This window comes from Aedes albopictus, chromosome 2, assembly GCF_035046485.1.
Source record: "Aedes albopictus strain Foshan chromosome 2, AalbF5, whole genome shotgun sequence".
NCBI classification, from domain to species: domain Eukaryota; kingdom Metazoa; phylum Arthropoda; class Insecta; order Diptera; family Culicidae; genus Aedes; species Aedes albopictus.
This window is the reverse complement of record NC_085137.1, coordinates 28,875,791-28,902,202: the sequence shown is the minus strand read 5'-3', so window position 1 is coordinate 28,902,202 and position 26,412 is coordinate 28,875,791. Positions and strand designations below refer to the sequence as shown.

Sequence of the window (26,412 nt, the reverse complement as noted above, 5' to 3'; positions counted from 1 at the left end):
AGTCGCATATACGGCTGAGTAGCATTAAATGCCCAGCTGTAAAGGCGCATATAGTGCAGAAGTAATGCTGAATAAAGTGCTTATTGGTTACCTGGTATTAGAGGACGGCTTGCGTGTTTTGTACTGGATCGCTGCCCGAAATGACTGGAGCACTAAGTCACAGTAAGTCACAGTGACTTCTGCGCATCAAAAACCAGCGCCGCCGTAACTCTTGGATGACAAGTGTGTTACTTGGGAGAGCTCTCTTGGGGATTGCTTCAGGAATTCGTTGCGAAATTCCTTCAAAATCTCCAAATTTCGTCAGGGATTCCTTCCAGGAATTCTATGGGAGATTCTTCTCGGAGCTCTCTCTGGAATTTCTTCAAGAATTCTTTCTGTGATCCTTCCAGGACTCCTACAAAATTTCTCTCTTTCTTCTTCTTCTCATTCTTCTTCTTAATGGCTCTATGTCCCCACTGGGACTTGGCCTGTCTAGCTTCAACTTAGTGTTCCTTGAGCTCTTCCACAATTATTAATTGAAGGGCTTTCTTTGCCTGCTATTGCATGAATTTGTATATTTTTAGGCAAGTACTATGATACACTATGCCCAGGAAGTCGAGAAAATTTTCCCAACCGGAACGGGAATCGAACCCGCCGTCTCTGGATTGGCCTTAACCAATAGGCTAACAGGAGAACCCATTTCTTTCAGTATTCCACCAAAAACTTTTTCGGGATTCTTTCAGGAACTACATCTGGAATTGCTTAAAAAATCCGTCTGGGATTCCAACGGTAATTCCACCGAGAACTTCTTCCCGGATTCCTCGAGAAACTATTTCCAAGATTCTTTCGGGATATACATCAGAGATTTCTCCGGGATTTTTTTCTGGGCTTCAGTCAAAAATTGTTTCAGGAATTTCTTCAGGAACTCCTTCGTGGATTTCTTCGGGAACTTCTTCCGGAATTCCTTTTGGAACTCTTTCTGGAATTTCTGTGGGAACTCATTCCTGGAAGTTTTTCTGGAATTCTATCAGAAACTGCTTCCAGAATTTCTTCAAGAAACTCAGAAAAAACTCCTCCCAGGATTCCTTCTGGGACTTCAAATGATTTCCTACAGGCATTCTCATCTAGTTCCGAGAAACCTCCAGGAGTTCCATCCAAGATTCCTCAATAGCTTCTGATGAAAACCAGTAGGAACATACTGGAGTATTTTCTCAAAGAAATCCTGTAGAAACTTTATAAAGAATTCCATAAACAAAACCTGCAGGAGGAATTTCTCAAAATACTCCCTGATAAATTCTTAGAAATATCTGAAAGAATTCCAAAATGAACTTCCAGAATTCCAGAATGATCTGCACGAATTCCAAATTGAACTCTTGGAGGAAACCATAACAAAATTCATAAAGAAATTCTGAAACCAGTTTCTGGAAGAATTCCAGAAGAACTTCCAGTAATGAGTTCCAAGAGGAATCTCGGGATAAGTTCCTGAAGAAATCCACGAAGAAGTTCCTGAAAAAATCCTGACAGAAGCTTAGACAAAAAATCCTGGATGGAGCTCCCGAAAGAATACTGGAAGAATATCGTGAATCATGGTGGTAAAAACGGAACATACCTGTATTGCTAACGACTTAGTGGGAGAGTATCGTGTGAATCTCTAAAAAAAAATTTCGGAATTTAAAAAAAAAAACTTCAAAGAATTCTACTAAGATATTTGTTTGATATGTTCAATAAAATAAGTTGCAAAACCACGGTTCCTACAACTCTGCCATAACTTTTTTTCTTGTATTTCTTATTATCTGTATCCAGAAACCACCTCAGATATTAATTGCTTCATAAATTTGTACAAATTCGAGAAGGATCTGGGTGTCTACTACCTGGACAAACCTGGAAAACCGGGAAACCTCAGGAAATTTTATTTCACAGGGAAAACCCTGGAATACTCAGGGAACATCTTGAATACGCAGGGAAATTTTACTTCGATGAAAAATACTGCTTCTAGATCTAGAGTCCACAGAGTTTACTATTGTTGCAATTAATCTGGCATTTTAATTAATTAATTTAGAAATTAGTCTAGAATTACCGTTACAAGGATGTTTTCCAGAAATTCCATCGGGGTTTTTCTCCGAAACTTTAGAAAAACCTCTTGGATTGCCTCCCAGCATTTCTCTAATGATTCCTTCCGTATTTTCCATGCCATTTTTCTTGGTATTCTTTTTTTTTTTAAATGCTTCCGGAGATTTTTCCGGATCCCTACTAGCATTTTTCCAAGATTCGAAAACTTTTCTAGATTCTTCCTTGAGAATCTTTCGAGATTCCTGTATTTTTTGCCAATTTCTGCTGAAGCAATTCATGAGTATCCTACCAAAAAATCCAGAAGTTGTTTTTCGGTATTGCTCCCAGAGTCCCTCGTGGGATTTTCCCAAAGTCCCTCCTACGTTTTGCCCAAAGAAAATTTCGTGGGGCTTCTTTCATGATTATTACCGACATCTCCACAAGAGTTTCTGTCATGATATATATCAGGTGTTTTCACAGAATGTATCCTAAAGTTTATCTTGGGATTCCTCTTGCAGATTTTTCGCAATTCCGTCCAGTATTTCTCATGAAACTTCTCCAGTTGATCTTCCTAGGATTTCTTGAGTTGCTGCAGGAGTTATTTATGGGACTTCTACTAGAGTTCCTGCAAGGATTTCTTAAGGAGTCTTTCAAGAATTTGCTGCGGGAGCTTTTGCCGGGATTTCATCTCAAGTTTCTCCTGCAATTAATTAAAAAATCAATGAGCTTTCTTCAAATTTTCACTCTGGATTTCTACAGGTATTTAGTACTACTACTTACTACCTGGAAAACTCCTATCTAGAAATAATTCTTCTACCTCTGAAGCTTAGGTGTCACGGGAATAATTATGTTGTTAATGGAAGCCTGACTAGGATATTCTAACAAAAACACAACATAATTAAAATAAATCCTGGTATTTTAACTCATAACCAAGTATGGGTTGAAATGTTTTTTTAAGAACAGGATACTATCTTCTGTCTTCTGCCCTCTTTTTTCTGTCTTCTGTCTTCTGTCTTCTGTCTTTTGTCGGCTGAAACTGAAATTTTGTATACATTAAGGAGAATACTATGTACTTGTACTATGAGATGTACTAATGGACATCCCCGCATCCTTCCGCCTTTTGGTGAGGTGTTGAAATAGGTGTTTTTTTTCTGAAATGCTCTGTGACTTTCTTCGCGAAAACTTGAAAGTCCTGAACTTCATGACATTTAACCATATCCGACAACCGTAAAAAAAAGGCCTTCTCGTTGTGTTGTAGAGCATCATGGATATCAGAGGACAATAACTGCAAGCGTAGATTGAATTGCGATTGAGATAGATTCTGTAGAACTTGAAAGTCCTGAGCTCCAGCACATGTTGCATGCCTTACAATGTCGTACAGCCTCAAAAAGATGTTCTCGTAGCATTTTGCAGTACCATGGATAACAATGACCGTTAATTGCAAGCGTAGATTACGTGGTGATTGTGGTAGGTTCTGTAGACCGTGACAGTCCTGCATTTCAATAAATTTTGCAAAATTTACAATATCCGATAACCGTAAAATGGCCTTTTCGTTGAGATGTAGAACATCAATTGGCAATGGAAGTAGATTCTGTATAACTTGAAAGTCCTGAACTTCAGGATTTTTTGGTAACCTTGTAATGCCCGCACATGTTCGAAGAACATCTCGGTCAATTACAAATAAACTCAGATAGTAACGGTCAAAAACCAGAAAGTTATATTGAATTGCGGCTGTAAGTCTTAACTTTCGGATAGATTGGATAAGCTAGAACTCCCAAACAAAACGAAAACAGCTGTCCGCTTATGTCTTGTGGCTCTAAGAGTATTCTGTCTTGATTATCCCATGAATTTATTGCATTGATTGCATTCAGGCGCTTATATATGACTTATATTCTGGAGAGGCCTTAAGGTGATCCACACAGGCCTTAAGGTGAGGAGGCCTTAAGGTGATCTACACAGAAAGAAATTCTTAAGGCTTTTTACGGCATCATCAGCATCGGCAGCCATGTTTGATGTTTGGCACGAAATTTCAAAGTGATAATTCTCTGCTACCAGAATATTCATATGAAAAAGTATCATCCTGTGCGCTTTAGCTTAACTGCGAGCAAGCGGGAGCTGTGGGAATGCACACGCGCTTTGCACTTTGACGTTACGCGAAGAGTGACGACGACGCGGGTGGCTATGATTTGCCATGCCTACTGCGATCACAAGATGTGCCGTGCGTCGTTACCAACTGGTACATATATTAGTATGAATCCACTATCACACATCCACTCTCCTCTCAGGAATAAAAGTTTGTTTTTTTTTTTGAAAAAATATATCTAAATTTCATACCACATTATGGAAGTGTCCCAATAACTTAACGACAGGATAAATGTATCATGAAAGGGTTCGGATTTCATATTTGCTGGAGACTGATTTTCTTCTACAGATTTCATTATTATGCCTCTCAAGAAAAATCAGAATATGGCGATTATCTGCCTCTGGCTTCTGATATTAGCGCGACAGTCACTAATCATAACAGCGTCACCAGATTTAAAAGAATATAATTCCATTATATGGGGTTTGACAGCAAGAACACTCATTCCACTGAGCCACTCTTGCCGTTCGTCACAAATACATTCAAAAACATCTGTCACTTCACGAAACCCACGTGCTTTTGTTTTTGGCGGGAACACTTTTTCTTTTGTTCTGCCTTGCGACTGTCATGCGACGGTATGCCTTGCGAGCGTACGACCGCCGCAGGACTCTAATAAAAGATAAGCGCGACAATACAATACGCACAACACAAAATAGTCTAAAAAAATACCTTTCACCAAATAAGTTATCTTCATCGAAGAAGATTCTTGAAATTCTCATTCCTTCACGTTTTGCAGTGAAAGCCACTCAGCAACGAATGGTTGTCGTATTTTTTTTTTTGTTTGTGTATATTACCCTCGTCAATAGCATACTATAGGAGAACGAGTGAACGACACAGCCACCACCAAAATCGTCTGGTTCCTATTAGCATCGTGAGGTATCTATCGGTAACGGGATTCGTGAATAAATGCACATTGATCCTTTGATATTTCCGAATACGATAAAGCTCTAAAATTCTGGGCCTATTATGAATACTCGATAACTCTCTCACTCTATCGCTATTTACCATTTTGTTGACATTTATTATATTTATAAGAAAACTGAAACATGATGCTTAAAGATATTTGACTATGCTGAAATGCATTTTACCCACATTTGGCAGAAAAAAAAAATACAAATAATTGTCGATTTTTATAAATCCGATGTATTAATCGTACAGAGCTAGGATGTGGCTTTCCTGCCACGCTAGCGGACTAGAACGCGATGGACATTTTGTTTAATCCGTGCACGTTGCAAAGGATTTTTTTTTCACAAAGAGTGCCTTTCAGACACGCAATTGAATAGGATGCCGTCATTTGAGCACGCCAATGGACTTGAGTGCGGTCATCCGGAAATGCTGTGAACATTTTGATTTATTTGTGGGCAGGACACAATACAATCTTATACAGCAAGTGTGTCTTAATGACAAGTCAACAGACCAGAGTGCAGTCACCCGGTCACACCCATAAAATTTTAATCTATAGGGTGTCCCAGAAAGTATGGGCACAACTTTGTATAGCGAAAATACAATCATTTTATTAACAAACAACCATTTTTATATTTTTGTATTATTATTCAGAGCATTTTGATTGATAACTGTGAAGAGTTTATACATTAAAAATGGTTTCTATATGCAGAATGATTAAAATGGAAAAACATCTTTTAAAACTTCTGCACAAACTACTTTTTTACGGTTTTGCCAAATATCCAAATTCGAAACATTTTTTTCGAATTCTTTTCACATAACACATTCAAAAACATGTTTCCTCAGATGGTTGATTGATTTTTTTTATAAAAATATGTTTTGATTGTGCGTACGGATAAATCATAATTTTGAGAAAACTGAAAAATTCGCCTTTTCCATTTCTGGATTAGACATGCCCACAGACATTCGAGTTTTAAAACATGTTTTGTCGAGAATAAAAACAATTCAATCTACATTTTATAAAGCTGGAGCATTTATTGAACTTATAGTGAAATTAAAATGTAATTTTCGGCATGTTGTGATACATATTCAGAAGCTTGCTTTCAACTATTAGAAAAACGGGTTTTCAAAAATATCGATTTTGGTGTTTCAATTCATTTTTCAGGTTAAAAAGTATATGTTTTCAATTCGAACTTAGGGTTGTATAATAGATACGCATGTAGAAATACACGGATATATTTTTTGAAATTTTTATCGAGCTTAATTTCATGCGTAGAAAACAATTTATTAAGCGACGTTATTGAAAAATATAGCAATTTGTGCAGAAGCTTTAAAAGGTCTTTTAGGAAATGTTCTACCGCATTCAAACGAAGTGTGAAATGCAAATTTTAATGATTGGCATTTGATGTTGACATATTAAGGCAGCATATGTGTGAAAATAAAGTTTGTTTATGCATCCATTCTTAAATGGCTGAACGTCAAAGTTGTGCCCATACTTTCTGGGACACCCTATATGGTCACACTGTGGATTTCCGTCATACGGTCACGATTTATCTAAGATCAAACGCAGGTTAAACACTCGATTTGTCGTTGATCGACGCTCATGAAAAACAGCCTGGAAATCGCCGACAAAGGAGCCCTCAAAAGGTCTCAGTCTGTTGAACAGAACACGCGATAGTATCTTATACGCCGCGAAACCAAAAAAAAAATCCATCACAATTCCTCTGTATATTTCCTAATGTATGTATCGAGGCCGGAGACTAGTGCTAATGCGCGAACATCTGGACGTCTTAAACTTTATTTTTACAGTCGCCAAGAGACTTTTTTTCTTGTCTCCAAGAGACAATTTCAAGGGTGCGGTCATTCGGACACGCTGTGGACTTTTTCTTAATTGCAGCCAAGAGGCAATAACAAAGGTGTGGTCATACGGACGCGCTGTGAGTTATTTTTTTTTACTGTCGCCAAGAAACAATTTCAAGAGTGCGGTCATCCGGACACGCTGTCGACGTTTTTTTTTATTGTCGCCAAGAGACAATTACAAGGGTGCGGTCATCCGGACACGCTGTGGACTAGGGTGCGGTCATCCGGACACGCTGTGGACTATTCTTTTGTTATTGTCGCCATGAGACAATTACAAGGGTGCGGTCATCCGGACACGCTGTGGACTATTCTCTTATTATTGTCGCCATGAGACAATTACAAGGGTGCGGTCATCCGGACACGCTGTGGACTAGGGTGCGGTCATCCGGACACGCTGTGGACTATCCTTTTGTTATTGTCGCCATGAGACAATTACAAGGGTGCGGTCATCCGGACACGCTGTGGACTAGGGTGCGGTCATCCGGACACGCTGTGGACTATTCTTTTGTTATTGTCGCCATGAGACAATTACAAGGGTGCGGTCATCCGGACACGCTGTGGACTATTCTTTTGTTATTGTCGCCATGAGACAATTACAAGGGTGCGATCATCCGGACACGCTGTGGACTAGGGTGCGGTCATCTGGACACGCTGTGGACTATTCTTTTGTTATTGTCGCCATGAGACAATTACAAGGGTGCGGTCATCCGGACACGCTGTGGACTAGGGTGCGGTCATCCGGACACGCTGTGGACTATTCTTTTGTTATTGTCGCCATGAGACAATTACAAGGGTGCGGTCATCCGGACACGCTGTGGACTAGGGTGCGGTCATCCGGACACGCTGTGGACTATTCTTTTGTTATTGTCGCCATGAGACAATTACAAGGGTGCGGTCATCCGGACACGCTGTTGACTTTTTTCATGTCGTCAAAGGACAAATTCTAGGGTGCGGTCTTCCGGGCACACTGTGGACTATTTTTTTACTATCACCAGAGATAAATACCAGCACTACGTTAAGGTGCAGTGATTTGGTCACGTTAAGAACTGTTTTTTTTCCTTTTACTGCCGCCATAAGGCAGACATACTAGGAAACGCTATGACGAATGCACACTTTGCAAATCAAATATGACAATGCGAAACTCAAGTAATTCAATCAATACCAAATTCACGTTTATATTCTTTTCGCTCATCCAATATCTTTATTTTAAAATAGATAACACACAAGCTGTGGATATAACGAAATAATAAATAAATTGCATGTTAAAGTTCCCGAAATAAGTGTCTCGACAAAATGGAATTTTCTATATTTGTTTGTCACGTTTCCAAGAAATCATTTGAATATGAACCAGTTATAATTTCACATAGGTAATTTTGGGAGATTTAAAGCAGTTATAATCAACATAAAATAGTTACTCTGCCTTCTTATGTCAATAGCACTTAAGTACACTATTGATACAGAACAACAACTGCGTTGAACTGGCTGAAATTAAAACGATCTTTTCTATGGTGTATGTTGTGATTGTTTCTAACCTTTTTCTCGTGATATATTTCTCTTGTATCATTCATGCACATGCAAACTTCACATTCAATATTTAAAGCTTCTCTACATCTTTGAAACTTTAGTCTTGCACTGGCAAAAACATTAGTTTCCGGAAATGTTATCTGATTGATCCCTACTACCATACGAGATCGACCTAAAATAGAATCCGTCACATCGTCATCATCATCATCATCGAACTTTTTTTTTGTCAGTTTCAACATATGAATATTCACTTTTCTGTACAGATGAATCAAACATCAACTGAGTGACTTTGTGAAGAAATCATTAGGTATTGTGTATACAGTTCAAAGTTGGATTATCCCGTCTGTTTGTGAAACTGTTCAGAACAGTCGTCGAATATCGAGGGGATTCTCGATGTATTCTACATAAACCAATTAATCGGCAAATTTCTTCAAGCACATCATTATTTCAAACGTATAGGTCTTCAGAATAACACACATTAGCAATTATCCTGGAAATAATATAACCTGCATTTATTAAACCTCACTTTAGAACATTTAAAACATTTATTACGGAAAAAATATTTTCATAAATTTGTTGAATGATAAACATTGTATCTGAACACCCCCCGACTTCCGCGCCAAAAAACTGGCGGCTTAGCTGCCGGAAACAGCTGATCAGGGCGACCGGTTAGCTGTCCTTGTTCCACCAATTGAATGTTTTTGAAAACGCGTTTGCGCGCGAAATCTTTCTCGCTCATTTCTGCTGTCAAATCCGTCACCGTCTGTTTCACCGACCGTTTGAAACGGCGACTGTTTCGAACGGTCGTGAACAGTTTGAAACTGGACGGTCAATAATATATATTCTTCAAACTTCGCTAGCCTTTGCCACTGTTTTGAAAATAAATATCTAGTGTGCCATGTCTTCGTTGTTGTTTTGAATCGATCACAATTGCAAAACTTCTAAAACGTGATGATGGGCGAAACGCATCAGAACATTTATGTTTCAAACCATTTTTACAACTATACCGTCTCCATATCACTACTATTTTCTTTAATTGACCTATTGTCTTACCAACAAACTAACAGGCGACGCATTTTGAACCATGTCGGAAGTAGTGAGCACTTTTTTTGTGTTCCCTCAGGAAAAAAGTAAGCAGCAGCCGCGACGCTTGCGGTTGCGGAGCAAGATAAAACAAAGCACTTATTTTCACTCGAACAGCCGCCAGGCATCTTTCGGAAAACCAACAAAATACATGCATTTACAACTTGAAGCTCGTTCTCAAGCATCGTCAGGAGATGCAAGCACTTCACATAAGGAAAATACGATGGTATCGATTGATACACAAGGAACTTACCATACCTAGACCTGGAGTATCCAGGCCCGTCAGTTTGTCCTACCTCACAAAAAAATCCAACAGCACACTCACATATTTGTTTCCTTTTGATATAATCACTTCGACCAAAAAAAACACAATCACACAATCACTCCATCCCTAAACGCCCCCGCTTACCCACATTCACTTTCAATAGGTTCTTACGTAATTAATCCGGCAGGATCGCCAAATGTGCGCTTTAGCTTAACTGCGAGCAAGCGGGAGCTGTGGGAATGCACACGCGCTTTGCACTTTGACGTTACGCGAAGAGTGACGACGACGCGGGTGGCTATGATTTGCCATGCCTACTGCGATCACAAGATGTGCCGTGCGTCGTTACCAACTGGTACATATATTAGTATGAATCCACTATCACAGGGGTTTTCAGAACTTTTGCTTCGCGGTGCACTTTTTAGAAATAAATCGTCGCGCGGTGCACTCTTTCAAAATTTCTAAAGGATTTTATTTGTTTGTTACAAAAATCTTGTGTATTTTTCGATGCCACTTCCTGGTACATACACTAGACATGTCGTTGAAAAGATTTTCTTTCGTCGATCATGACTATGACTTGATTGTATTTCTTTATTACTTGTCGAACTTACTTTTCTGCTGGTGTTTTTTTTTCCAGTCCAGTAGGCGAACTCCGGCACACTTTTTCTCCGAAGAAAAGAAAATTTTCTTGCTGGTGATCAATGGAAGAAAATTTATTTTCTTCGATAAAATTGCGCGCTGGAATTCAGCCACAGGTCTTTGAAAATTCTTCGTGTAATCCTCAGCAGATCGCTGGTGAAATTCTTTCCAAAAAATTAACATTTTTTGGAGGACTCCTGGTAAAGTTCTGCTTCTGTGCATAACAGATTTGTTACATAGCTCCTAAGATTATTATTCATAATTCGTGGAGATATTTATAAGAACTGGTAAGATTTTTTGAAGATCTCTCTCAGTATTTATGCCAAACCTATAAGAATATGTGATAAAATTTCGTGTGAAAATAATGAGCATGATCTCTGTGATTATCTTGGTAAATTCCTTGAGAATTGATACAGAAATCTCATCTCGCGTTTTTGAAGATAAGTTCCTTACTTCAACCTTGATTGATTTCCGACGCGACCTATTGAAATATTCAAAGATCTCTGAAACTGTGATTTTTTCTATGGACTTATCAGAAACTTTTCTGCAGTTCCACCGTAAGATCGCTTTGTTTTGAATTTATTTGAAGTTTTCTAAATTCTGTAAAAAAATAGTATCTTTAATTGAAAATCCAGTGAACAAGCAACAATTTCTAGTTAAAAAAAGCTTTTGTGGGATACTTAGTACTACGATAGAATCCAAACCATTTTATTTTGGTTTTATGATGGGTAAATCAAGCCTCCTATATTTTGCGTAACTAAAAGATATATTTTGAGTAGTTTGATTACAAAACACACACTAATCATTATTGGGAAGGCAACATATTTGCAAGACACGCGGTGCACTTAGCAAGCTTCACGGTGCACCAAGTGCACCGCGGTGCACGATCCGAAAACCGCTGCACTATCACACACATCCTATTTGCTCACTCGCAGCGATTGTGATGATACTTTTTTCTGCTGCGTTGGTACAGAATTGACAGTTTTTTATCACTTCAAAAACGCGAGGCAAATAATCATTGAAAAGCAAAAAGTCAAGTATTCGTTTGAAAGCTAAGTGACGCATCATGACACCTTAAACACTGAACATTGAAACACTTGACGTAAATATTAAATATCCATTTTGTATCATTCGGTTTTACATAAAAGAATTTCTTGCACGCAAAATTGTAAGCAAGCTCCATACTGCAGGCAACCTGTTGTTTTACAAACCGATGGAGAATTGTGTTGAAAACGATGGAGGTCATAGACACGCTTAAGCCACTCATAACTAAATTGATTGAAACTGATCCATAAGTGCAATAGTACCAGATCACAAGTCTATAATTCAGAGTAATTTGCATTAATTCAGCCACGGTAATCTTGCTTGGATTATTAGCAATCTTCTCAATAATCAGAAAATATAGGGAATTTATATTCAGAAGAGCAGGTCTCATTCAATTAAGTGTTGACTAGGGTTTTGGTTTCTTATCTCATACTTAATTGAAATCCAATTCGATGGTTTATTCACAACTACCAACCTCGTTATAAACAGCTGTGTATGATCTTACACAATTCACCATATATTGCAAATTCGATGGTCACAAAAAAGCTCCATCCGATTACAAAACATTGAAGTGATCAGATTATCCCATCGCTATGTGATTATTTCCGAATTTCTCCTTATGCTCGGATCTCCCCAGTTTAGGCAAACCAACAACACCTTTCACTCCTTCCTTCTTTGTGCATACTCTTCTCCAGTAGGTAGAGGTACACATACCAACAAAGTTCAAATTCGCATTTAGTCCGTCAAATCTCCGATCGCCAAAAAATCAGATACCAGCCCCTCATAATGGCTATCGCCGGCTGTGTGCCTCCAATTTTGGCGATCCGCAGTCAGCAGTCGTAAATCAGAGGAAACATCGTGCATTCCTCCCAACCCGACGGACGACGGTAAAAAGCATCTCTACTTAATTCAATTTGCTCTACTTTTAATAAAAACGAATTAATTTTCACTCAATTTTAATTATCCCCCTCTTCCGCACTATTCCCGCTTCTCTCACGCTATAATCTCCGAGCACCAAAGCATAGTGTGCGGTGGAAGTAACCACTACTTGATCGTGGAGAATCTTATGGGACGACCTTAGTCAATTTACGCGCGCGTCAAAGCCTACTGCTGCTTCTCAGAGTTCCACCAACATGCGATCGTGAAAGTCGCACTCGCACTGCGATCGCTCGCATCGATAAATCGGCGATTGATCATTCATCACTCCACAACAATACCAACGGCAACCTTCATGCCCCATCAACCAAAGACGAGATAATTACTAGTCGCTTTTCGGGAAATAATATCAGTTCCGGTGGTGCGCCGACAGCGCCACCGCCGCCATCCATCGCCAATATTTAGGTCTATCCGCGCCACTTTCTTTCCGAATAATTTTTCCGACACGTGCTCCAGTTTTGTTTTGTTCGCTTGCTTCGATGCCTTATGTTTGTGCTGTTATTTTATTTTGAGTTTTTTTTTTGTTTTATAAGATATCGCTAATATTCCCCTTTCATTTCCCCCAATCGCTCCACCCACCACAAACAGCTCCCAAAACGTTCAAATCGTCCTCCGATTATGTTTCTGACCTGTTCAACATTCAAATAGCGCCCCGACCGATGAAGAAGGATGCCTCGACGGCGACGCCGGAAGTCAGTCCACAGAAAAGGTGAGACGACCCTATATCTTGTTTTTCACTAGGTGACATTTAACTAACGATTGTATATTTCCTCCCGTTTTTAGTCCGCTGGATATTCTGACCACCAGTTCGACCTACTTTCAAGTGTCGGAACCGAAGGCCAAGCTGATGACCCGCTACAGCCGCGAGATGACGCTAATCAATGGCGATTGCTGTGATCTGACCAAGAAGAAGGTGAGTTTTTGATCAAACTTTTTTTCAATATTTCAACAACTTCATAGCTCTTGTTCTATGAAAAGTATCCATTGATGGATATTGTTATAATAGGAATACCTCGGTTTAGTGGACATTTCAATTTCCGAATCGTCCATAAAATCGAAGATTTTTTTTATTTATGTTTTAATTGAATTGTATACCAAAATGTACAAAAACATATTAAAACTGCAAAAAAAAAACTGAGTTTTCCATAAAAGGCTCGAAGTTTTTGGCATATATTAGTTTGCTACGATCGAAATCCAAAAATATGTATGGTTGATTCAAAAGCTAATATTTTTAGTATTGAACATAAACAATAACGATATTTGCATAAATGTCCCATAAAATTCGAAAAGTTCAGAAATTCATTCAGGAAATCCTTTGAAAATGTTTCCGAGGGTTTACCCTGACATTCCTTTACTTTTTTTTTATTTATTTACGAATTGCTTCAGAAATTCGTCCAGGGATCCCTTCTGAAATACATACCTCAAGGGGTTCCTTCGGAAATTTGGAGATTCGTAACAAGCACTTGATAGAGCGTGATTACTGGTTGTGCTATATTTGCCGAACGATGTTTCTGTACGAGTAGTGTAGGTTTGTACCGCTATCTGCTCGGCTGCCATTTGTTGCAATTCTGCGGTGCTAAATAAACGTAAGTGATCCCAGAATTTTCAGCTTTATTACGATGGTCTCCGAAGAAAACTTCCCAAAATCATGATTTAGTTTTGAAATTTCTCCATTTTTTTTTCAAAAAATTATCTATGAATTAAAGCAGGAATTCCTTCATGGATTCTTTCACAAATTCGTTCAGAGATCCCTTCAGAAATTTCTATAGACATTTGTTCAGAAATTGAAAAAAAAAACATCCGGGAAATCCTTAAGACATTTTGTCAGATATTCTTTCACAATATCTTCTAGAATTTAAAATGCCCTCCAGACATATTTCCAAGAACTTATTTTTCACAGCATTCATCTAGAAAACCTTCATGTACTTTCTTAAAAATACTCAATGGATTTTTTTTTAGAAAATGATTCACGGATACATTGAGAATCAGAAGTCCTTTGAAAATTTCTCCAAGAATTACTTAGGAATTCTACAAAAGATTATGAGGGTATTCCTTTCGCATTCCTTTACATATTCCGTCAAGACATTTTTCTTCAAGTAATTGCTCCAAGGATTCCTTCAGAAATTTTTCTATATACATCTTCTGTATTTTTAGAAGTTTCTCCAGGATTTCTTCCAAGCGTTCCCCTATGAATTTCCCTATGGATACCTCTAGAAATGCATTAAAAAAAATGTTAGATTTTTTTCGGGATTTCAACAGGTTTTTTTTCCACAAATATATCCAAAGGTTTTGTTAGGTATTCCACCAGGGGTTTCCAGGTGTTTCTTCCGGTATTCCTCCTGGAATGTCTTCAAAAAAATACATCAATGAATTCCTAAAATATTTATGTTTTTTTCAGAAATTCTTTCAGGAATTTATTTTCAATTTTCTCCAGATATTTTGTTAAGTAATTCTGAAATTTCCTCAGCGAAACTTTCGGAAATATCTCTAGAGATTTCTAAAATATTCCTAAAATTACTTTAGAAATTTCAGCAGGGATTTCTTCAAAAGTTGTTCCATAGAATCTTTCAAAAGTTGTTACAGTACTTTCTTCAGGAATTGCTCAAGCGATTCCTCCAGGAATTCCATGGGAATATGACAGTGGAGGGTCGCTGAAATCGGAGAACCTTGACTAACTAGCTCTGATTTTACCATGACAGTACTGGAAATAGTTTATCACACATCTTATCAGTAATCTGCCGAAGCATTACAATGACCTTTTTTATGGAATTTGCTACAAATTTTGGAATGCAATCAACTGATTACACTATCCAATCCACAAAATTAATGAAGGGGTAAAAAACCCTTTAAAACTTTAAAACACTTTAAAATTTTACGAGAAATCGTCAAGAAGAGTTTTGATGCAATTACTCAAAAATGATCTGCTAGAATACTAGATTTTTTTTAAATGTAATCTCTGGAAATTTTTTTGTACGAACTCTAGACAATAGTCTTGGAGAAAAGTGAGGTGAACATAAATGCAGTTTACCAGAAATATTTCAAAATGCATGGAAAAACTCCTGAAGTAGTTCCATGTGGAAGCCGTGCAAAGTATCTAACGGGTATCCTAATAGAATCCTTGAATAACTTTTTGTTGTATGTCTTAGCCGACAGATTTTTTTGATTTTTTTATGGAACCCCTGGAAGAATTTCTGATTAAACTTGCCCAAAAATCTGGGAGCAAGTTTTGAAAATTTACTTCTGGATACCTGTAAGAATGCTCTGACAGAATTTCTTGATAAATCCTAGAATGTACACCAGGAATCGGAATTCTAATGAACATAATATGGGTTGTAACCAGAGAATGAAATTATTAGCAATATGAGACGAAAAAACAGCGTTTTTTTAGCAACCAATCATATCTGTTATTACTTTTCATGTGAGAAATGCTTATCGGCCGTTTCTGCTGTCCACGATCAAAGATAGCCGAAAATTGGAAATCGCTCTTTTCATTTTTACTATCCAACTTTATCCCAGTTACCGCGATAATTAGCAGAAGCCAAATAACATAAATTTGCCACCAACGAGATTCGAACCTAGATCCTCTGCAAAAAAGTGTCTTACCGAGCACCATAACCACACGATCATACAAGTTGTACGAGAGGAAGATGACTTACTTACTCGTTTCGAGATTCTTCAAGATTCCTTCTGATATTCTTTCTAGAAATGTATCAGGAGTTCCTTCTAAGACTCGACCAAGAATGAACCCAAAAGTTTCTTCTGAAATTCCTGCAGGAGCTTTTATCTTAAATTCTTACAAATGCTTTTTTTGGCTTTCTTCTATGATTATCTTTGTAGTTGTTAACTGCGTTTCTTCCAGGAATCCTCCTTGGAAGTTCTTCCGAATGTATTTCTGGAAACGCTCCAAGTGTTCCTTTTAGGAATACTCCAGGAGCCTCTTATGGAAATCCTTCAAGAAGTCCTTCTGCAAATCCTTCAGAAGAAGAGCTCTCCTGTTGTTGCTTATAAAATATCTTCCAGGTGCTATTTATGGGAATTCTTCTGAAGTTTCTTATGAAAATTCTACAGGAGCTACAGAGGTTCCTTATGAGAATATTTCTGGAGGTCCTGGAGAAATCCTTAGATCATATTCATGGATCTCAGATTAAACTCCTGTAGCAATCCCTAAAGAAGGTTCTAAGGGATTTCCTAGAGAAATTCCCAGATCTTTACGGGAATCTGAAAGAATCAACAGAAGACATCCAGGGTGAAATCTCTAGATGAAAGTTCCAGAAGGAATCCCCAGATATAATTTCTCGAGAAATTCTCAAGCCCTGAATGTTGCTCAGAGAAAAGAAGCTGATCGTTGCAGACTGTGCGCGCGAGCGGCTGCGTTTTCGAAACTGTCACGCGTTTTTTTGCTACGTGTTGTTTTGAATATACATATATGACCGACCAAATTTGAAAAACGGCCTTCCGTAAATTTTATCTCGAAAGAGCTTGAAAATTGAAATTAGCGATAGTAGTTATTCCCATCGGGGTGCCGAAATTAGTCTTCCTGTTGTGCGTAATTTCCGTGTAATTTCTTGTGATATTACTGCGAGATGTCCGAGATCCGCAAATGGAAGTCTAAAATTTCGTCTGAAGAGTACTGAAATTCATACAATTTGGTGAGTTTGTTCCTGTATATCGTTGTGGTGTCTAAACGTTGACCAAACGTATCCTTTGGACTTCACTCGCTCACTAATCACACCGAAATTCCCGTGGCGTCTCGGCAAGAGAGGACGTAGAGGTCTCTCCATACCTTTATTAGGTATCCAACGGTTCTTCCTTTCCCATCACTCAGTTTTTGCAAGGATAGATTTCAACCGTTGGAGGATTGTGTCAATCTTGTGTTAGAGTCAGTTATTAGCCCCAAAACTCTGTGCTTTGGTAACGGACGGGAAGAAGACAATGCTCATAACAGCGGTCTGAGACTGTAACAACCTACGAATTTGTGTGACTTGTCAATGGTAATGCAAACTTCTCCGCATACTTCTCTGAAATGAGGAACACATTCTTTAAAATCATTTTTGAAGGGTTCTGGTAATGCCTAGTAAATGCGGAACCAGTTACAGCGATCCCGGAAAGTGGTCAATTGAGTAACGACAATGAAGTTCGTATAGTTTTCGCTCCAAAACCCGGTGCCACATGGTTGAACCTTCATGGGGATATTCATGTCTGTTACTCTTGTGATACACAAACAAATAAATAGTCTTGTTGTTCTTCTTGGTGAAACGTCACAACTGAGACAGAGTATGCTTCTCAGCTGTGTGTTCTAAGTGTGCTCAGTGTTCTAAGATATCGTGTGGCAAATATGTAGATACTGTATACCCAAGGATATCAAAGAAGTTTCCTTAACGAAAAGTTCTTAACCCTAAATGCTGAATACACCAGAATTATTACCAAAATTACACCAGAAGTTATACTGAGAATTCCTCTAGAATCTCCTCAAACATCTCTCCAGAAGTTCCACCGGCAATTCCTGTAGGAGTTAAGCCGGGAATCATTCTTGGAGTTTCACCGGGTAAAACTTCTAAATCTAAATGTCCACGGGGAATTTTTCTAAGAGTTTTCCAGAAAAGCTCTTAAAAGTATTCCAGGTCGATCTCCTGTAGGGAATCTTTACAAAACTGCTGGAAAATGGAAAAAATTCCAGACGATTGCCATTGAAAACTTCCTGATCTCTGGAGCGGACCTGGTGTGATGGTTAGACCATTTGACTATCACGCCGAGGACCTGGGATCGAATCCTACTCCCGACATACTCACAAAATGTGGGTTCTTTCTTCGGAAGGGAAGTAAAGCGTGGGTCCCGAGATGAACTAGCCCAAGGCTAAAAATCTCGTTAATACAGAAAAAAAAGACTTCCTGATCTGGAAGTCATTGACGAATTCCTGGTGAAGCTTGTACGAGAATTCGCCGGTAGAGCTCAATTCCGGTGGAACTCCTAGAGCAGTGGTGCTCAGCGCTTTTCGCACAACATTTGGCAAGAAATCAATAAAAACTGAAAATATATGTTACAATTTTATGCTTAAACCAAAGCTTGGTATTGTAGCTAACTATTTATGAACAAAAACCTCAGTCATATAAACAATCTTTCGAGATTCGGGAGGGCCGCACGCATTTTTTTTTTCCGAAATTCGTCAAATTTAGAAAAGTTCCGAAACTAATTTCTGTTTAGTAACTTTGTACTACTAGCCTCGATACTAAGCTTCAGTTTGAATACAAATTTGTTTGTCATTAAAGTGGTTTTCGATAAGTACTAAGCGTCCTTGTTGTTGAAATACGTAAGTGGAACTCCTAGAAGATTTTCTGATTTATCTAAACGTATTTATGACGGAACTCTTAAAGAAATTAAAGTGAAACTCCTAGAGGCATTTCCAGTGGTAATCCTGGAGGAATTTGAAAGAAAGGAATCCCAGTGAAACTCTCGGGAAGAGTAATGTTCCATGCAATTTCTAGAGGAAACTTTCAGAAAGTTTGCGGTGAAACTACTACAGTAATTTCCGGTAGTAGCGAAATTTCAGGTAGCCCTGCGAGAATTTGTGGTGGAACTTCTAAAACAAATCCCCGGTTGAACTCCTAGAGGAATTGTTGTTGCAACTTCAGATAATTTTCCGGATAAACTGCTAAGGGAATTTCCGGTGGAACTTTATAGAGGATTTCTTGGCATATCTTCTAAAAGAATTCCTTTTCAAACTCCTACAGGAATTCCAACCATAACTCATACAGAAATTAATGATAGTCCTGCGAGACTTCCCGATCAAGTTTCTAGGGCGCCGTCTACAAGTTACATAATGCTCTAGGGGGTGGTGATGTACCAGCAAGCGTTACGACTCATGCAAAAATTTTAGGATTTTCGAATAAAGAAGTGCTACGGAGGGGAGAGGAGTGAGAAAATAAACATTTAGGCATTACGTAATAAATGGAAAATTGTTTTTCAGTGGAATTTCCATAGAAATTCTTGGCAGTATTACCGTCGTAATTTCCAGAGAAACCCCTGTCGAACTCATTGAGAAATATGCGATGCAACTACTATAGGAATTTCCCGTGGAACTCCTAGATGAATTCCCGTTAGAACTTCGAGGAGAACCCCAAGTGAAGTTCCCAGTGGATCTTCGGGAGGAATTTACTGTGGATTTGCTGGAGGAATTCACGATGGATCTCCCACAACAATACCTGGATATTAGCGGAGGAGGTCCTTCGAGTGGACTTTCCGGAGTAACGGGAAGAATTCCCGTTGAAATTTTGATAATAAATCCCAGTGATACTCCGGCAGGAATTCCCGAAGGAACTCCTTGATGAATTCCCAGTGAATCTAATCTAATCTAAATAAATAATTTGTGAACTCAATGAAACAAATAGGCTCAGTGTACCAGTTATGGCTATAGTATCTCAAATTCGCCATAGTTGATTTTCATCTTTTAAAGATGCAAATCAACAAGAAAAATTTCGTGAACAATAGATCACGTTCACAAAAGATGATTGCAATTATTCAAACTTCATAATTTGCTCGACTTATGATAGAAATAAATCATTTTCCTGAACTTTTCGGCTTCCTTGCACCCTATTTCGCCACAGTGCACCAGATATGGCTAATCCCGTAAGGAATGCATGTAAATAGTGCGAAGTGGAATCCAGATTAACAAATGTGTTCGAGATGAACCAGCCGAGGGCTGAAAATCTCGATAATAAAAAAAAAATAATAATAATAACAAATGTGTCCAGGGTTCCTATCATTGGCACACGCCGTAATAAATACTAAAAGTAGTTTTGGCTCCGTTTCTATATTTTTCCTGTAAAGTATGAAAACTAATCAATCATTTGACATATCGATGAAATTCGTCGGTCTTCTTCTTATTTTTGTAGAAATAGTTTTCCTAAGGTAGTGCCCGTGTAGCTGCCGGCTTAGAATAGCACTACGGACCCCCTGTTCCGGGGGTAAAAGCCCACCAAACAGGGAACCCCAATCCAAGGTGTCAGGCGACCCGTGCTGATGGATGAATGATTGAGGGGGTTTCAAAGATGCTCGATCGTTAACGGAGCCCGTAACGTGGGTAGATCACCTTTTCGTGTTGCGTTACGGAGTAAAATCTACCGAAACCTAGTGTCGTCCTACTTTTCCAATTTTGGAATATGCGTTCTGGCAATTCAAGGAATCATAGTATTTAGTCCTTGTCACTGGTATCGTGGTGGCTTACGGTCTCTGAATAAAACTAAGTTAACCAACTTTACTTTGCAGATAGTTAAAAACCTCGCCATCCGAGGCTAAACTTGATGCAAAGGACATCAAATCGGGTTAGGGATCCATGTATGTACAAACTCTTCAAAGACAGGTAAGTGCTGGTATGCAAGGAACATACTAGAATCCTTATTACTGAACATATGTTCCATTATTGGAATGGTATTGCTGCTAATGTTAAAACCCGGGTTCTAAACTTCTTACTGGGGAGAATTTAGCAGTAAAACAAGGGTGGTGCTAGGTTTCCGATGCATGGCCAATATCAGTACTCTTGTTTTGTTTTCTAAGAAAACAAAACAAAAATTGTATCAAAATCGATACTTTATTGCCCCTCAATGGCAATTGAGTAATGCGACATGCACTACACTAAGGATACGAGTAATGTCACAATAGATCTAAAAACTGGTCGCAGTGACAAACCCGAACAGGAATAAAAAAAAAGGTAGTGCGATAACTGGTACAGGCACCCTAGTGGAACTCTTTGAGAAATTCTCTTTGGAACTTTCAAAATAATTCCTAGCGGAATACCTATGGAAACTTCTGGCATAACTGCTGAAGAATTTTCCTAGAAACTTTGTGATGATTCTTTTAGAGGAATTTCCGATGGCACTTCTAGAGGAATTCTTGGTGGAACTACTAGAGGATTCTTTGATTGGAATTCGAGGAGGAACTCCTATAAGAATTTCTGTTGTTACTTCTGCTGGAGTTTCGAACTCCTGGAATTCTGAAGAAATTCCTAGAGGAATTCCTGGCAGGACTAATGAACGAATTCCTCATTGAACTCCTTGAGAGGTTCTCAATGGAACATCTAGAGGAATTCCAGATGAAACTGTTAGAGGAACTTTCGATGGTCAATAGGTCGACTCCAGAGGCACGTTTCGATGGTACTCCTGAAGGAATTCTGCCTCTGATATTTGTCACACGCCCGAACATCTCTTTCATCATTTGCCGACCATCTGACATGCGGAAGCTTTGAAGACAGGTATTAGACAACATTCTACTCGTCCAATCACAACAACAAGCAAAACATGATCAGATAACCACATTTTTCGAGTGGTCCAGGTGAAATCGAACCACTCAAACGCTGAGTGAGATAATTATGTTTAATCACGTTTACGAACTTGTAACGATTCAAAACACTCCACATTGCTCAATCACTTCAATTTGTCATGTAGCTCTGCCTTCATCCTATGTATGAACCAAATGCACCGAACAAGATCATGAGAAGCCGCATTGAGAGCATAACAACCAATTACTAATAGTTCACCACCTCTCTATCTGGTACTCTCTAATGCTTCATTTGCCATCATCATCGGCGCAATGTCATTGCTTTTGAGTTAGCAGGCTGGTCAATCCACCTGTACTGAGGCACACCTGACTGACTGATCGACGTGCAAACATGCAATGCGCTCTGCTCTGTGATGGTTATGAAGCTGAAGCTTTCGATGATTCCAAGACACAAATCACAAATTCTCACACTCGTATGAAGTGTTGTTGAACCAGCCATTAATCCATCAACTCACAAATCAACTTCAGCACTTTGTCAACAGAAGGGCTGCGATAAAAGTCGCCTCAATCCGTTCGCAAAATATTTACTCGGTAGCGGCCCGATCAGCGCAGATTTATGCGATTCTTCGTTCGCTTCGTCTCTATCTTATCCTGCTTTTCTCTACGATATGTCATGCGATAAATTTTTAAAAGTTCAATATCATTTTCAATGTAGTGTAAAACATTTTTTACGCCAGAAATAACTCAAAATGGAAATCCGATAAAAGAATATTCAAAACAATTCCTCAAATTTTGGTGATACCTGCAAATATCATGGCTGTTGAAACTGATCGTCGAATTCTGAAAAGCAGTATAACGCTCCACCTGTTTGCCTATCCGTACTCGAACGCGTTACGAGTGGCTCCAAGATCAACAATGAAGCATCGCAACGCTTCGTAGATCTTTTACGATCGGGCAAGTGCATTGATCGCCTCCTACACAGCTATTGACACCCAACCAGCCGCATTATTTAATCATTCTCTGATGTCATAAAATTTCGATTGCTGTGCGTTACAAATACCTACCTAGTCCCTAACGTCGAGTACGTGGCCTTCGACGGTTGTACTTACTGATTTTTTGGATATTGTCCATAGCAATTACCACCTCGTCGTCGTCGCGCCGCGGGAACGGTGGAACCGCTTTGGTCCTAACTAGGTAGGTACCACTTACTATTGGGCTGCGCGATCAAACGCGATCACAGACCATTCACGCCAAGACGACAGTCTCGCACCAACCGCCGTCGTTAGCGAACGCACGTGTGCGCGCGATCACTCTCGCGATCGTTTGAATCGCATTTTCGGGTTCTTCATCTCGCGTCGTAATCACCAACAAGAAAGGGAAACGCTGCTGCTGATGCTGATAGGCCAAATAACGCGTGCCGGCGCATCTTCACCCGCGTTCGTTGAGATACAACATACCCAATGATGGCCAACGAGATCGTTCACGATCGGCGACGACGATGTGATCTTCAAAAGCTGCCATCGATTTGCCGAGCACGGGATCAGTTGGTACGCGAAAAACGCACATTTTTTTATTCGCAAATCGCAATCGCGATCAGTGTTCGAGTGGGTGTGTGTGTTTCTAAACCCGGTGGGGCCCGGCAATGGTGATTGTTTGTTTTGGTCATTTGGCCTAATTCGGCATATCCGAATCCAATTTGTAACAATCGTTTGGCGGCGCACACTTTTCTTTGGAATAAAATGTGTGCCAGAATGGGGTGCTGCGATTAGCTTGGCTTGGGTGAGGTTGGAGCGGATTCAGGCTTGGCTAGGGCTTGGTTTATGATGAAGATCGTTGAGGCCGGATTTCTTACGTAACATTTCGGCACGGTTTTGTACTGGTACAGATCTTTCGTGAGTCAGGGAAATATAAGTTCACGGTTATTGTTTCATAACTTCATAAGTGATGCTATGAATCCCAAGGGCTTGCTGTACTGTGCCGCCAAAATATGAATACGAAAATAGGTTAGATCTGTATATCTGACGATGTCAGCAGATCATGGTGATTACATATCTCTCTCGTTTTCCGACCTTTTTATTCTTGAAGATGTTGTAGTAGCGGCTGTGGTCACTTTGGTGACCGATTTGAGCTACCCAACAGATCACAAGACTTTGAAAACCACATTAGAAATTAATGTCTCTTACCTTGATGAACACTGGGCACAATAGACAGGGATAGACGGTTTTAGAAGCCCAACCAAAAAAAAACAACCCAAAAAGTGTAATGAGAATAACCTTCGCATTATATTCTAATTCATGCTTTCCAGTACTTGCCCGGTGTATCTTGAGGGGTTGCGGGGAAATCGTCGTAGGTTTCCCACGCTATGGGGTGAGGGTTCGATTCTCGCTCCAGGTGATGAAGCTTTCCAAGATAATAGTTTCTTCCCCGTATCCACTGGTGCATACTGCGTGTGTCCGTTGTCCTATATTAAATTTTATTCAGGCTGTTGTACAGCCTCTGGTTGCAGACGGCATTTGTGTCTTTTTGACGTAGGACTACGTCTCTGTTGTTTTTTTGTTCAAAATTCTTACTGCAATTCGGTTTAGAGTTTTCAGTAGCAGCCTGTGCTATATAAAACTCAACAGGTTGATATTTTTGACAAATTGTTGTCTTCTTCTTCTTTATGACTTTACGTTTCCACTGGAACTTGGCTTGCCTCTCTTCAACTTAGTGCTCACATTTCTTCAGTTATTAATTGAAGGGCTTTCTTTGCCTGCCAATACATGAATTTGTATATTGTGAGGCAAGCACAATGATAAACTATGCCCAAGGAATCGAGAAAATTTTCCCGACTGGAACAGGAATCGAACCCGCCGTTTCCGGATTGGCAATCCATAGCCTTAATCGCTAGGCTAATTGGAGACAAATTGCAGTCCTGGCTTTTGGAGAAGCTTTTCTGTTTTTTTTTTTCATAAAAGCTGGAGCATTTGATAACATTTTAATTGGAATGCTAAGCCGTGTAGAAATAGTATTTTTTTTGTAAATGTGCATCAATTTCGAACTTTTGTTTCACCGCTGAGTGTCCTGGGGCAAGAGCTCGAATCTAGTGTTAGTCGATTTCCACTGCTTGTGAGACCATTTTTGAACACTTTAGTGACAGAGATACTTGAAACCAGATCAAATTTAAAGCCGATTGATTCCATTCTTTCAAAAAAACGTCGTTAAAAATCGCGTTTTTGTTTTAAAAACCCGCGTAAAATAGTCAGAACCACATCTACCGACATTTTTTTTAAATTTCGCGGTTTTTTCACGGCGTTTTTTGAAACAATGCGTTTTTTTTTACACGGTACCGTTAAGTCTTAAAAAAAACTTCAGCGTACATCCTTAAATTTATGCTTAATTAAGCATACCAATTAATTAAGCATTTCAGCGTTTTTGATTGACGTACAAAAAAGTTATAAACATTTGAATAAAAATATAATTTGACGAAAAATTTGCTGTACGGAAAATTGTTTGATAAGCTGTACCTTATTATGCCCCAAAATAAAATACGATTTGAAATTCATATCTTTTATATTCAATGTGTTGAAAAAAGCATCGCCAATTTTTTTTTGGTCTGTGTCTCGACCAAATGATTTTGTCATAACTTTTGAAAATCAAAAGTTTTTTTATGATTTTTGGAATGAAAGACTTTTATTCAAAAAGGTTTGGAACAAACTTAACACCTGGAAGAAATAATTGTATTTGGGCTCGAAAACTTCAAAACGCACTCTTAAGGACTATTCATAAACCACGTAGACCGAATTTTGGCCATCTTGAATGTTGGTCGCCATCTTGGAATTTGGGCCGTCATCTTAGATGTTCTGGTCGCCATAGTTGGACTCTGGGCATCTTCCCTGTACCAAAGATACCAATATATCATGGATTAAAGCAAAGAACTCATCAATACAGCCGCCATTTCGAATTTTGGGTCGCCATCTTGGATACTGTAGTCACCATATTTGGACTCCGGACATTTTTCCCATACAAAATATACACTTATTAAATTGTTTTAGAGCCTGAAACCTCTTTAAACGGCCATACCAAATATGACCATAATTTATGTTTTAAGAGCCTAAAACACTTGAAACAACCGCCATCTTGAGTTTTAGGCCGCCATTTTGAATTTTGGGCTGACGTCATGGAATTTTCGGTCTCCATTGATGCACTCCTCGCATTTTTTCAACCATGCTAAAGGTTACAATAATTGGCTTATTTTGATGTGTCGCATGATGGGGTTTCATTCAGTTTTATAAACCTATGGCCTGCTCTACCGGTGCACTAAGGATATTCATGTGGCCAAAAATCGAAAATTGACTTTATTCAATTTGAGATTTAGGTTCAGTAGTTGCAAGTATACCACTTGTACCAATAAACCCTAGAATATTAGTTTGCTAGTTCATATACAGGGGGTGGCCAAAATGTTTTTTTTTCTTTTTTTCTCCCACAAAAAATTCAACAAGTGCATTGAAAAATCTCAAATTTTGACTGTTTATCAACCTGTTATATGTGCATCATTTTCTATTCTATTCTATTCTATTCTAGTGCTTGCACAGCCAGTATTGAAAAGCATCCTGGAAATATCAGAAATGCTTCAGATATTTTCTTGTCAATATTAATATTTGCAGCATATCAGGGATGATGTGATACAAATATTAAAACGGCCAGGCCCACTGTGCAAACTAATGGTTTTGAAGAAAGTCCA

The 26,412-nt window shown here is 38.9% G+C and overlaps 1 protein-coding gene across 2 annotated transcripts in view; it reads left to right on the top strand.

The window, feature by feature from the left end:
- LOC109402335 (protein Shroom) overlaps positions 1-26,412 on the top strand; it is an 835,627-nt gene that overhangs the window by 794,339 nt on the left and 14,876 nt on the right. Inside the window, exons 9-10 of one of the 2 annotated variants that reach the window (XM_062849388.1) lie at positions 13,068-13,128; positions 13,203-13,332. In XM_062849388.1, the coding sequence (XP_062705372.1) occupies positions 13,068-13,128; positions 13,203-13,332 (191 nt within the window). Of the gene's footprint in view, positions 1-13,007; positions 13,129-13,202; positions 13,333-26,412 lie in introns of both variants that reach the window. The other variant, XM_029864194.2, reaches the window with a different exon arrangement.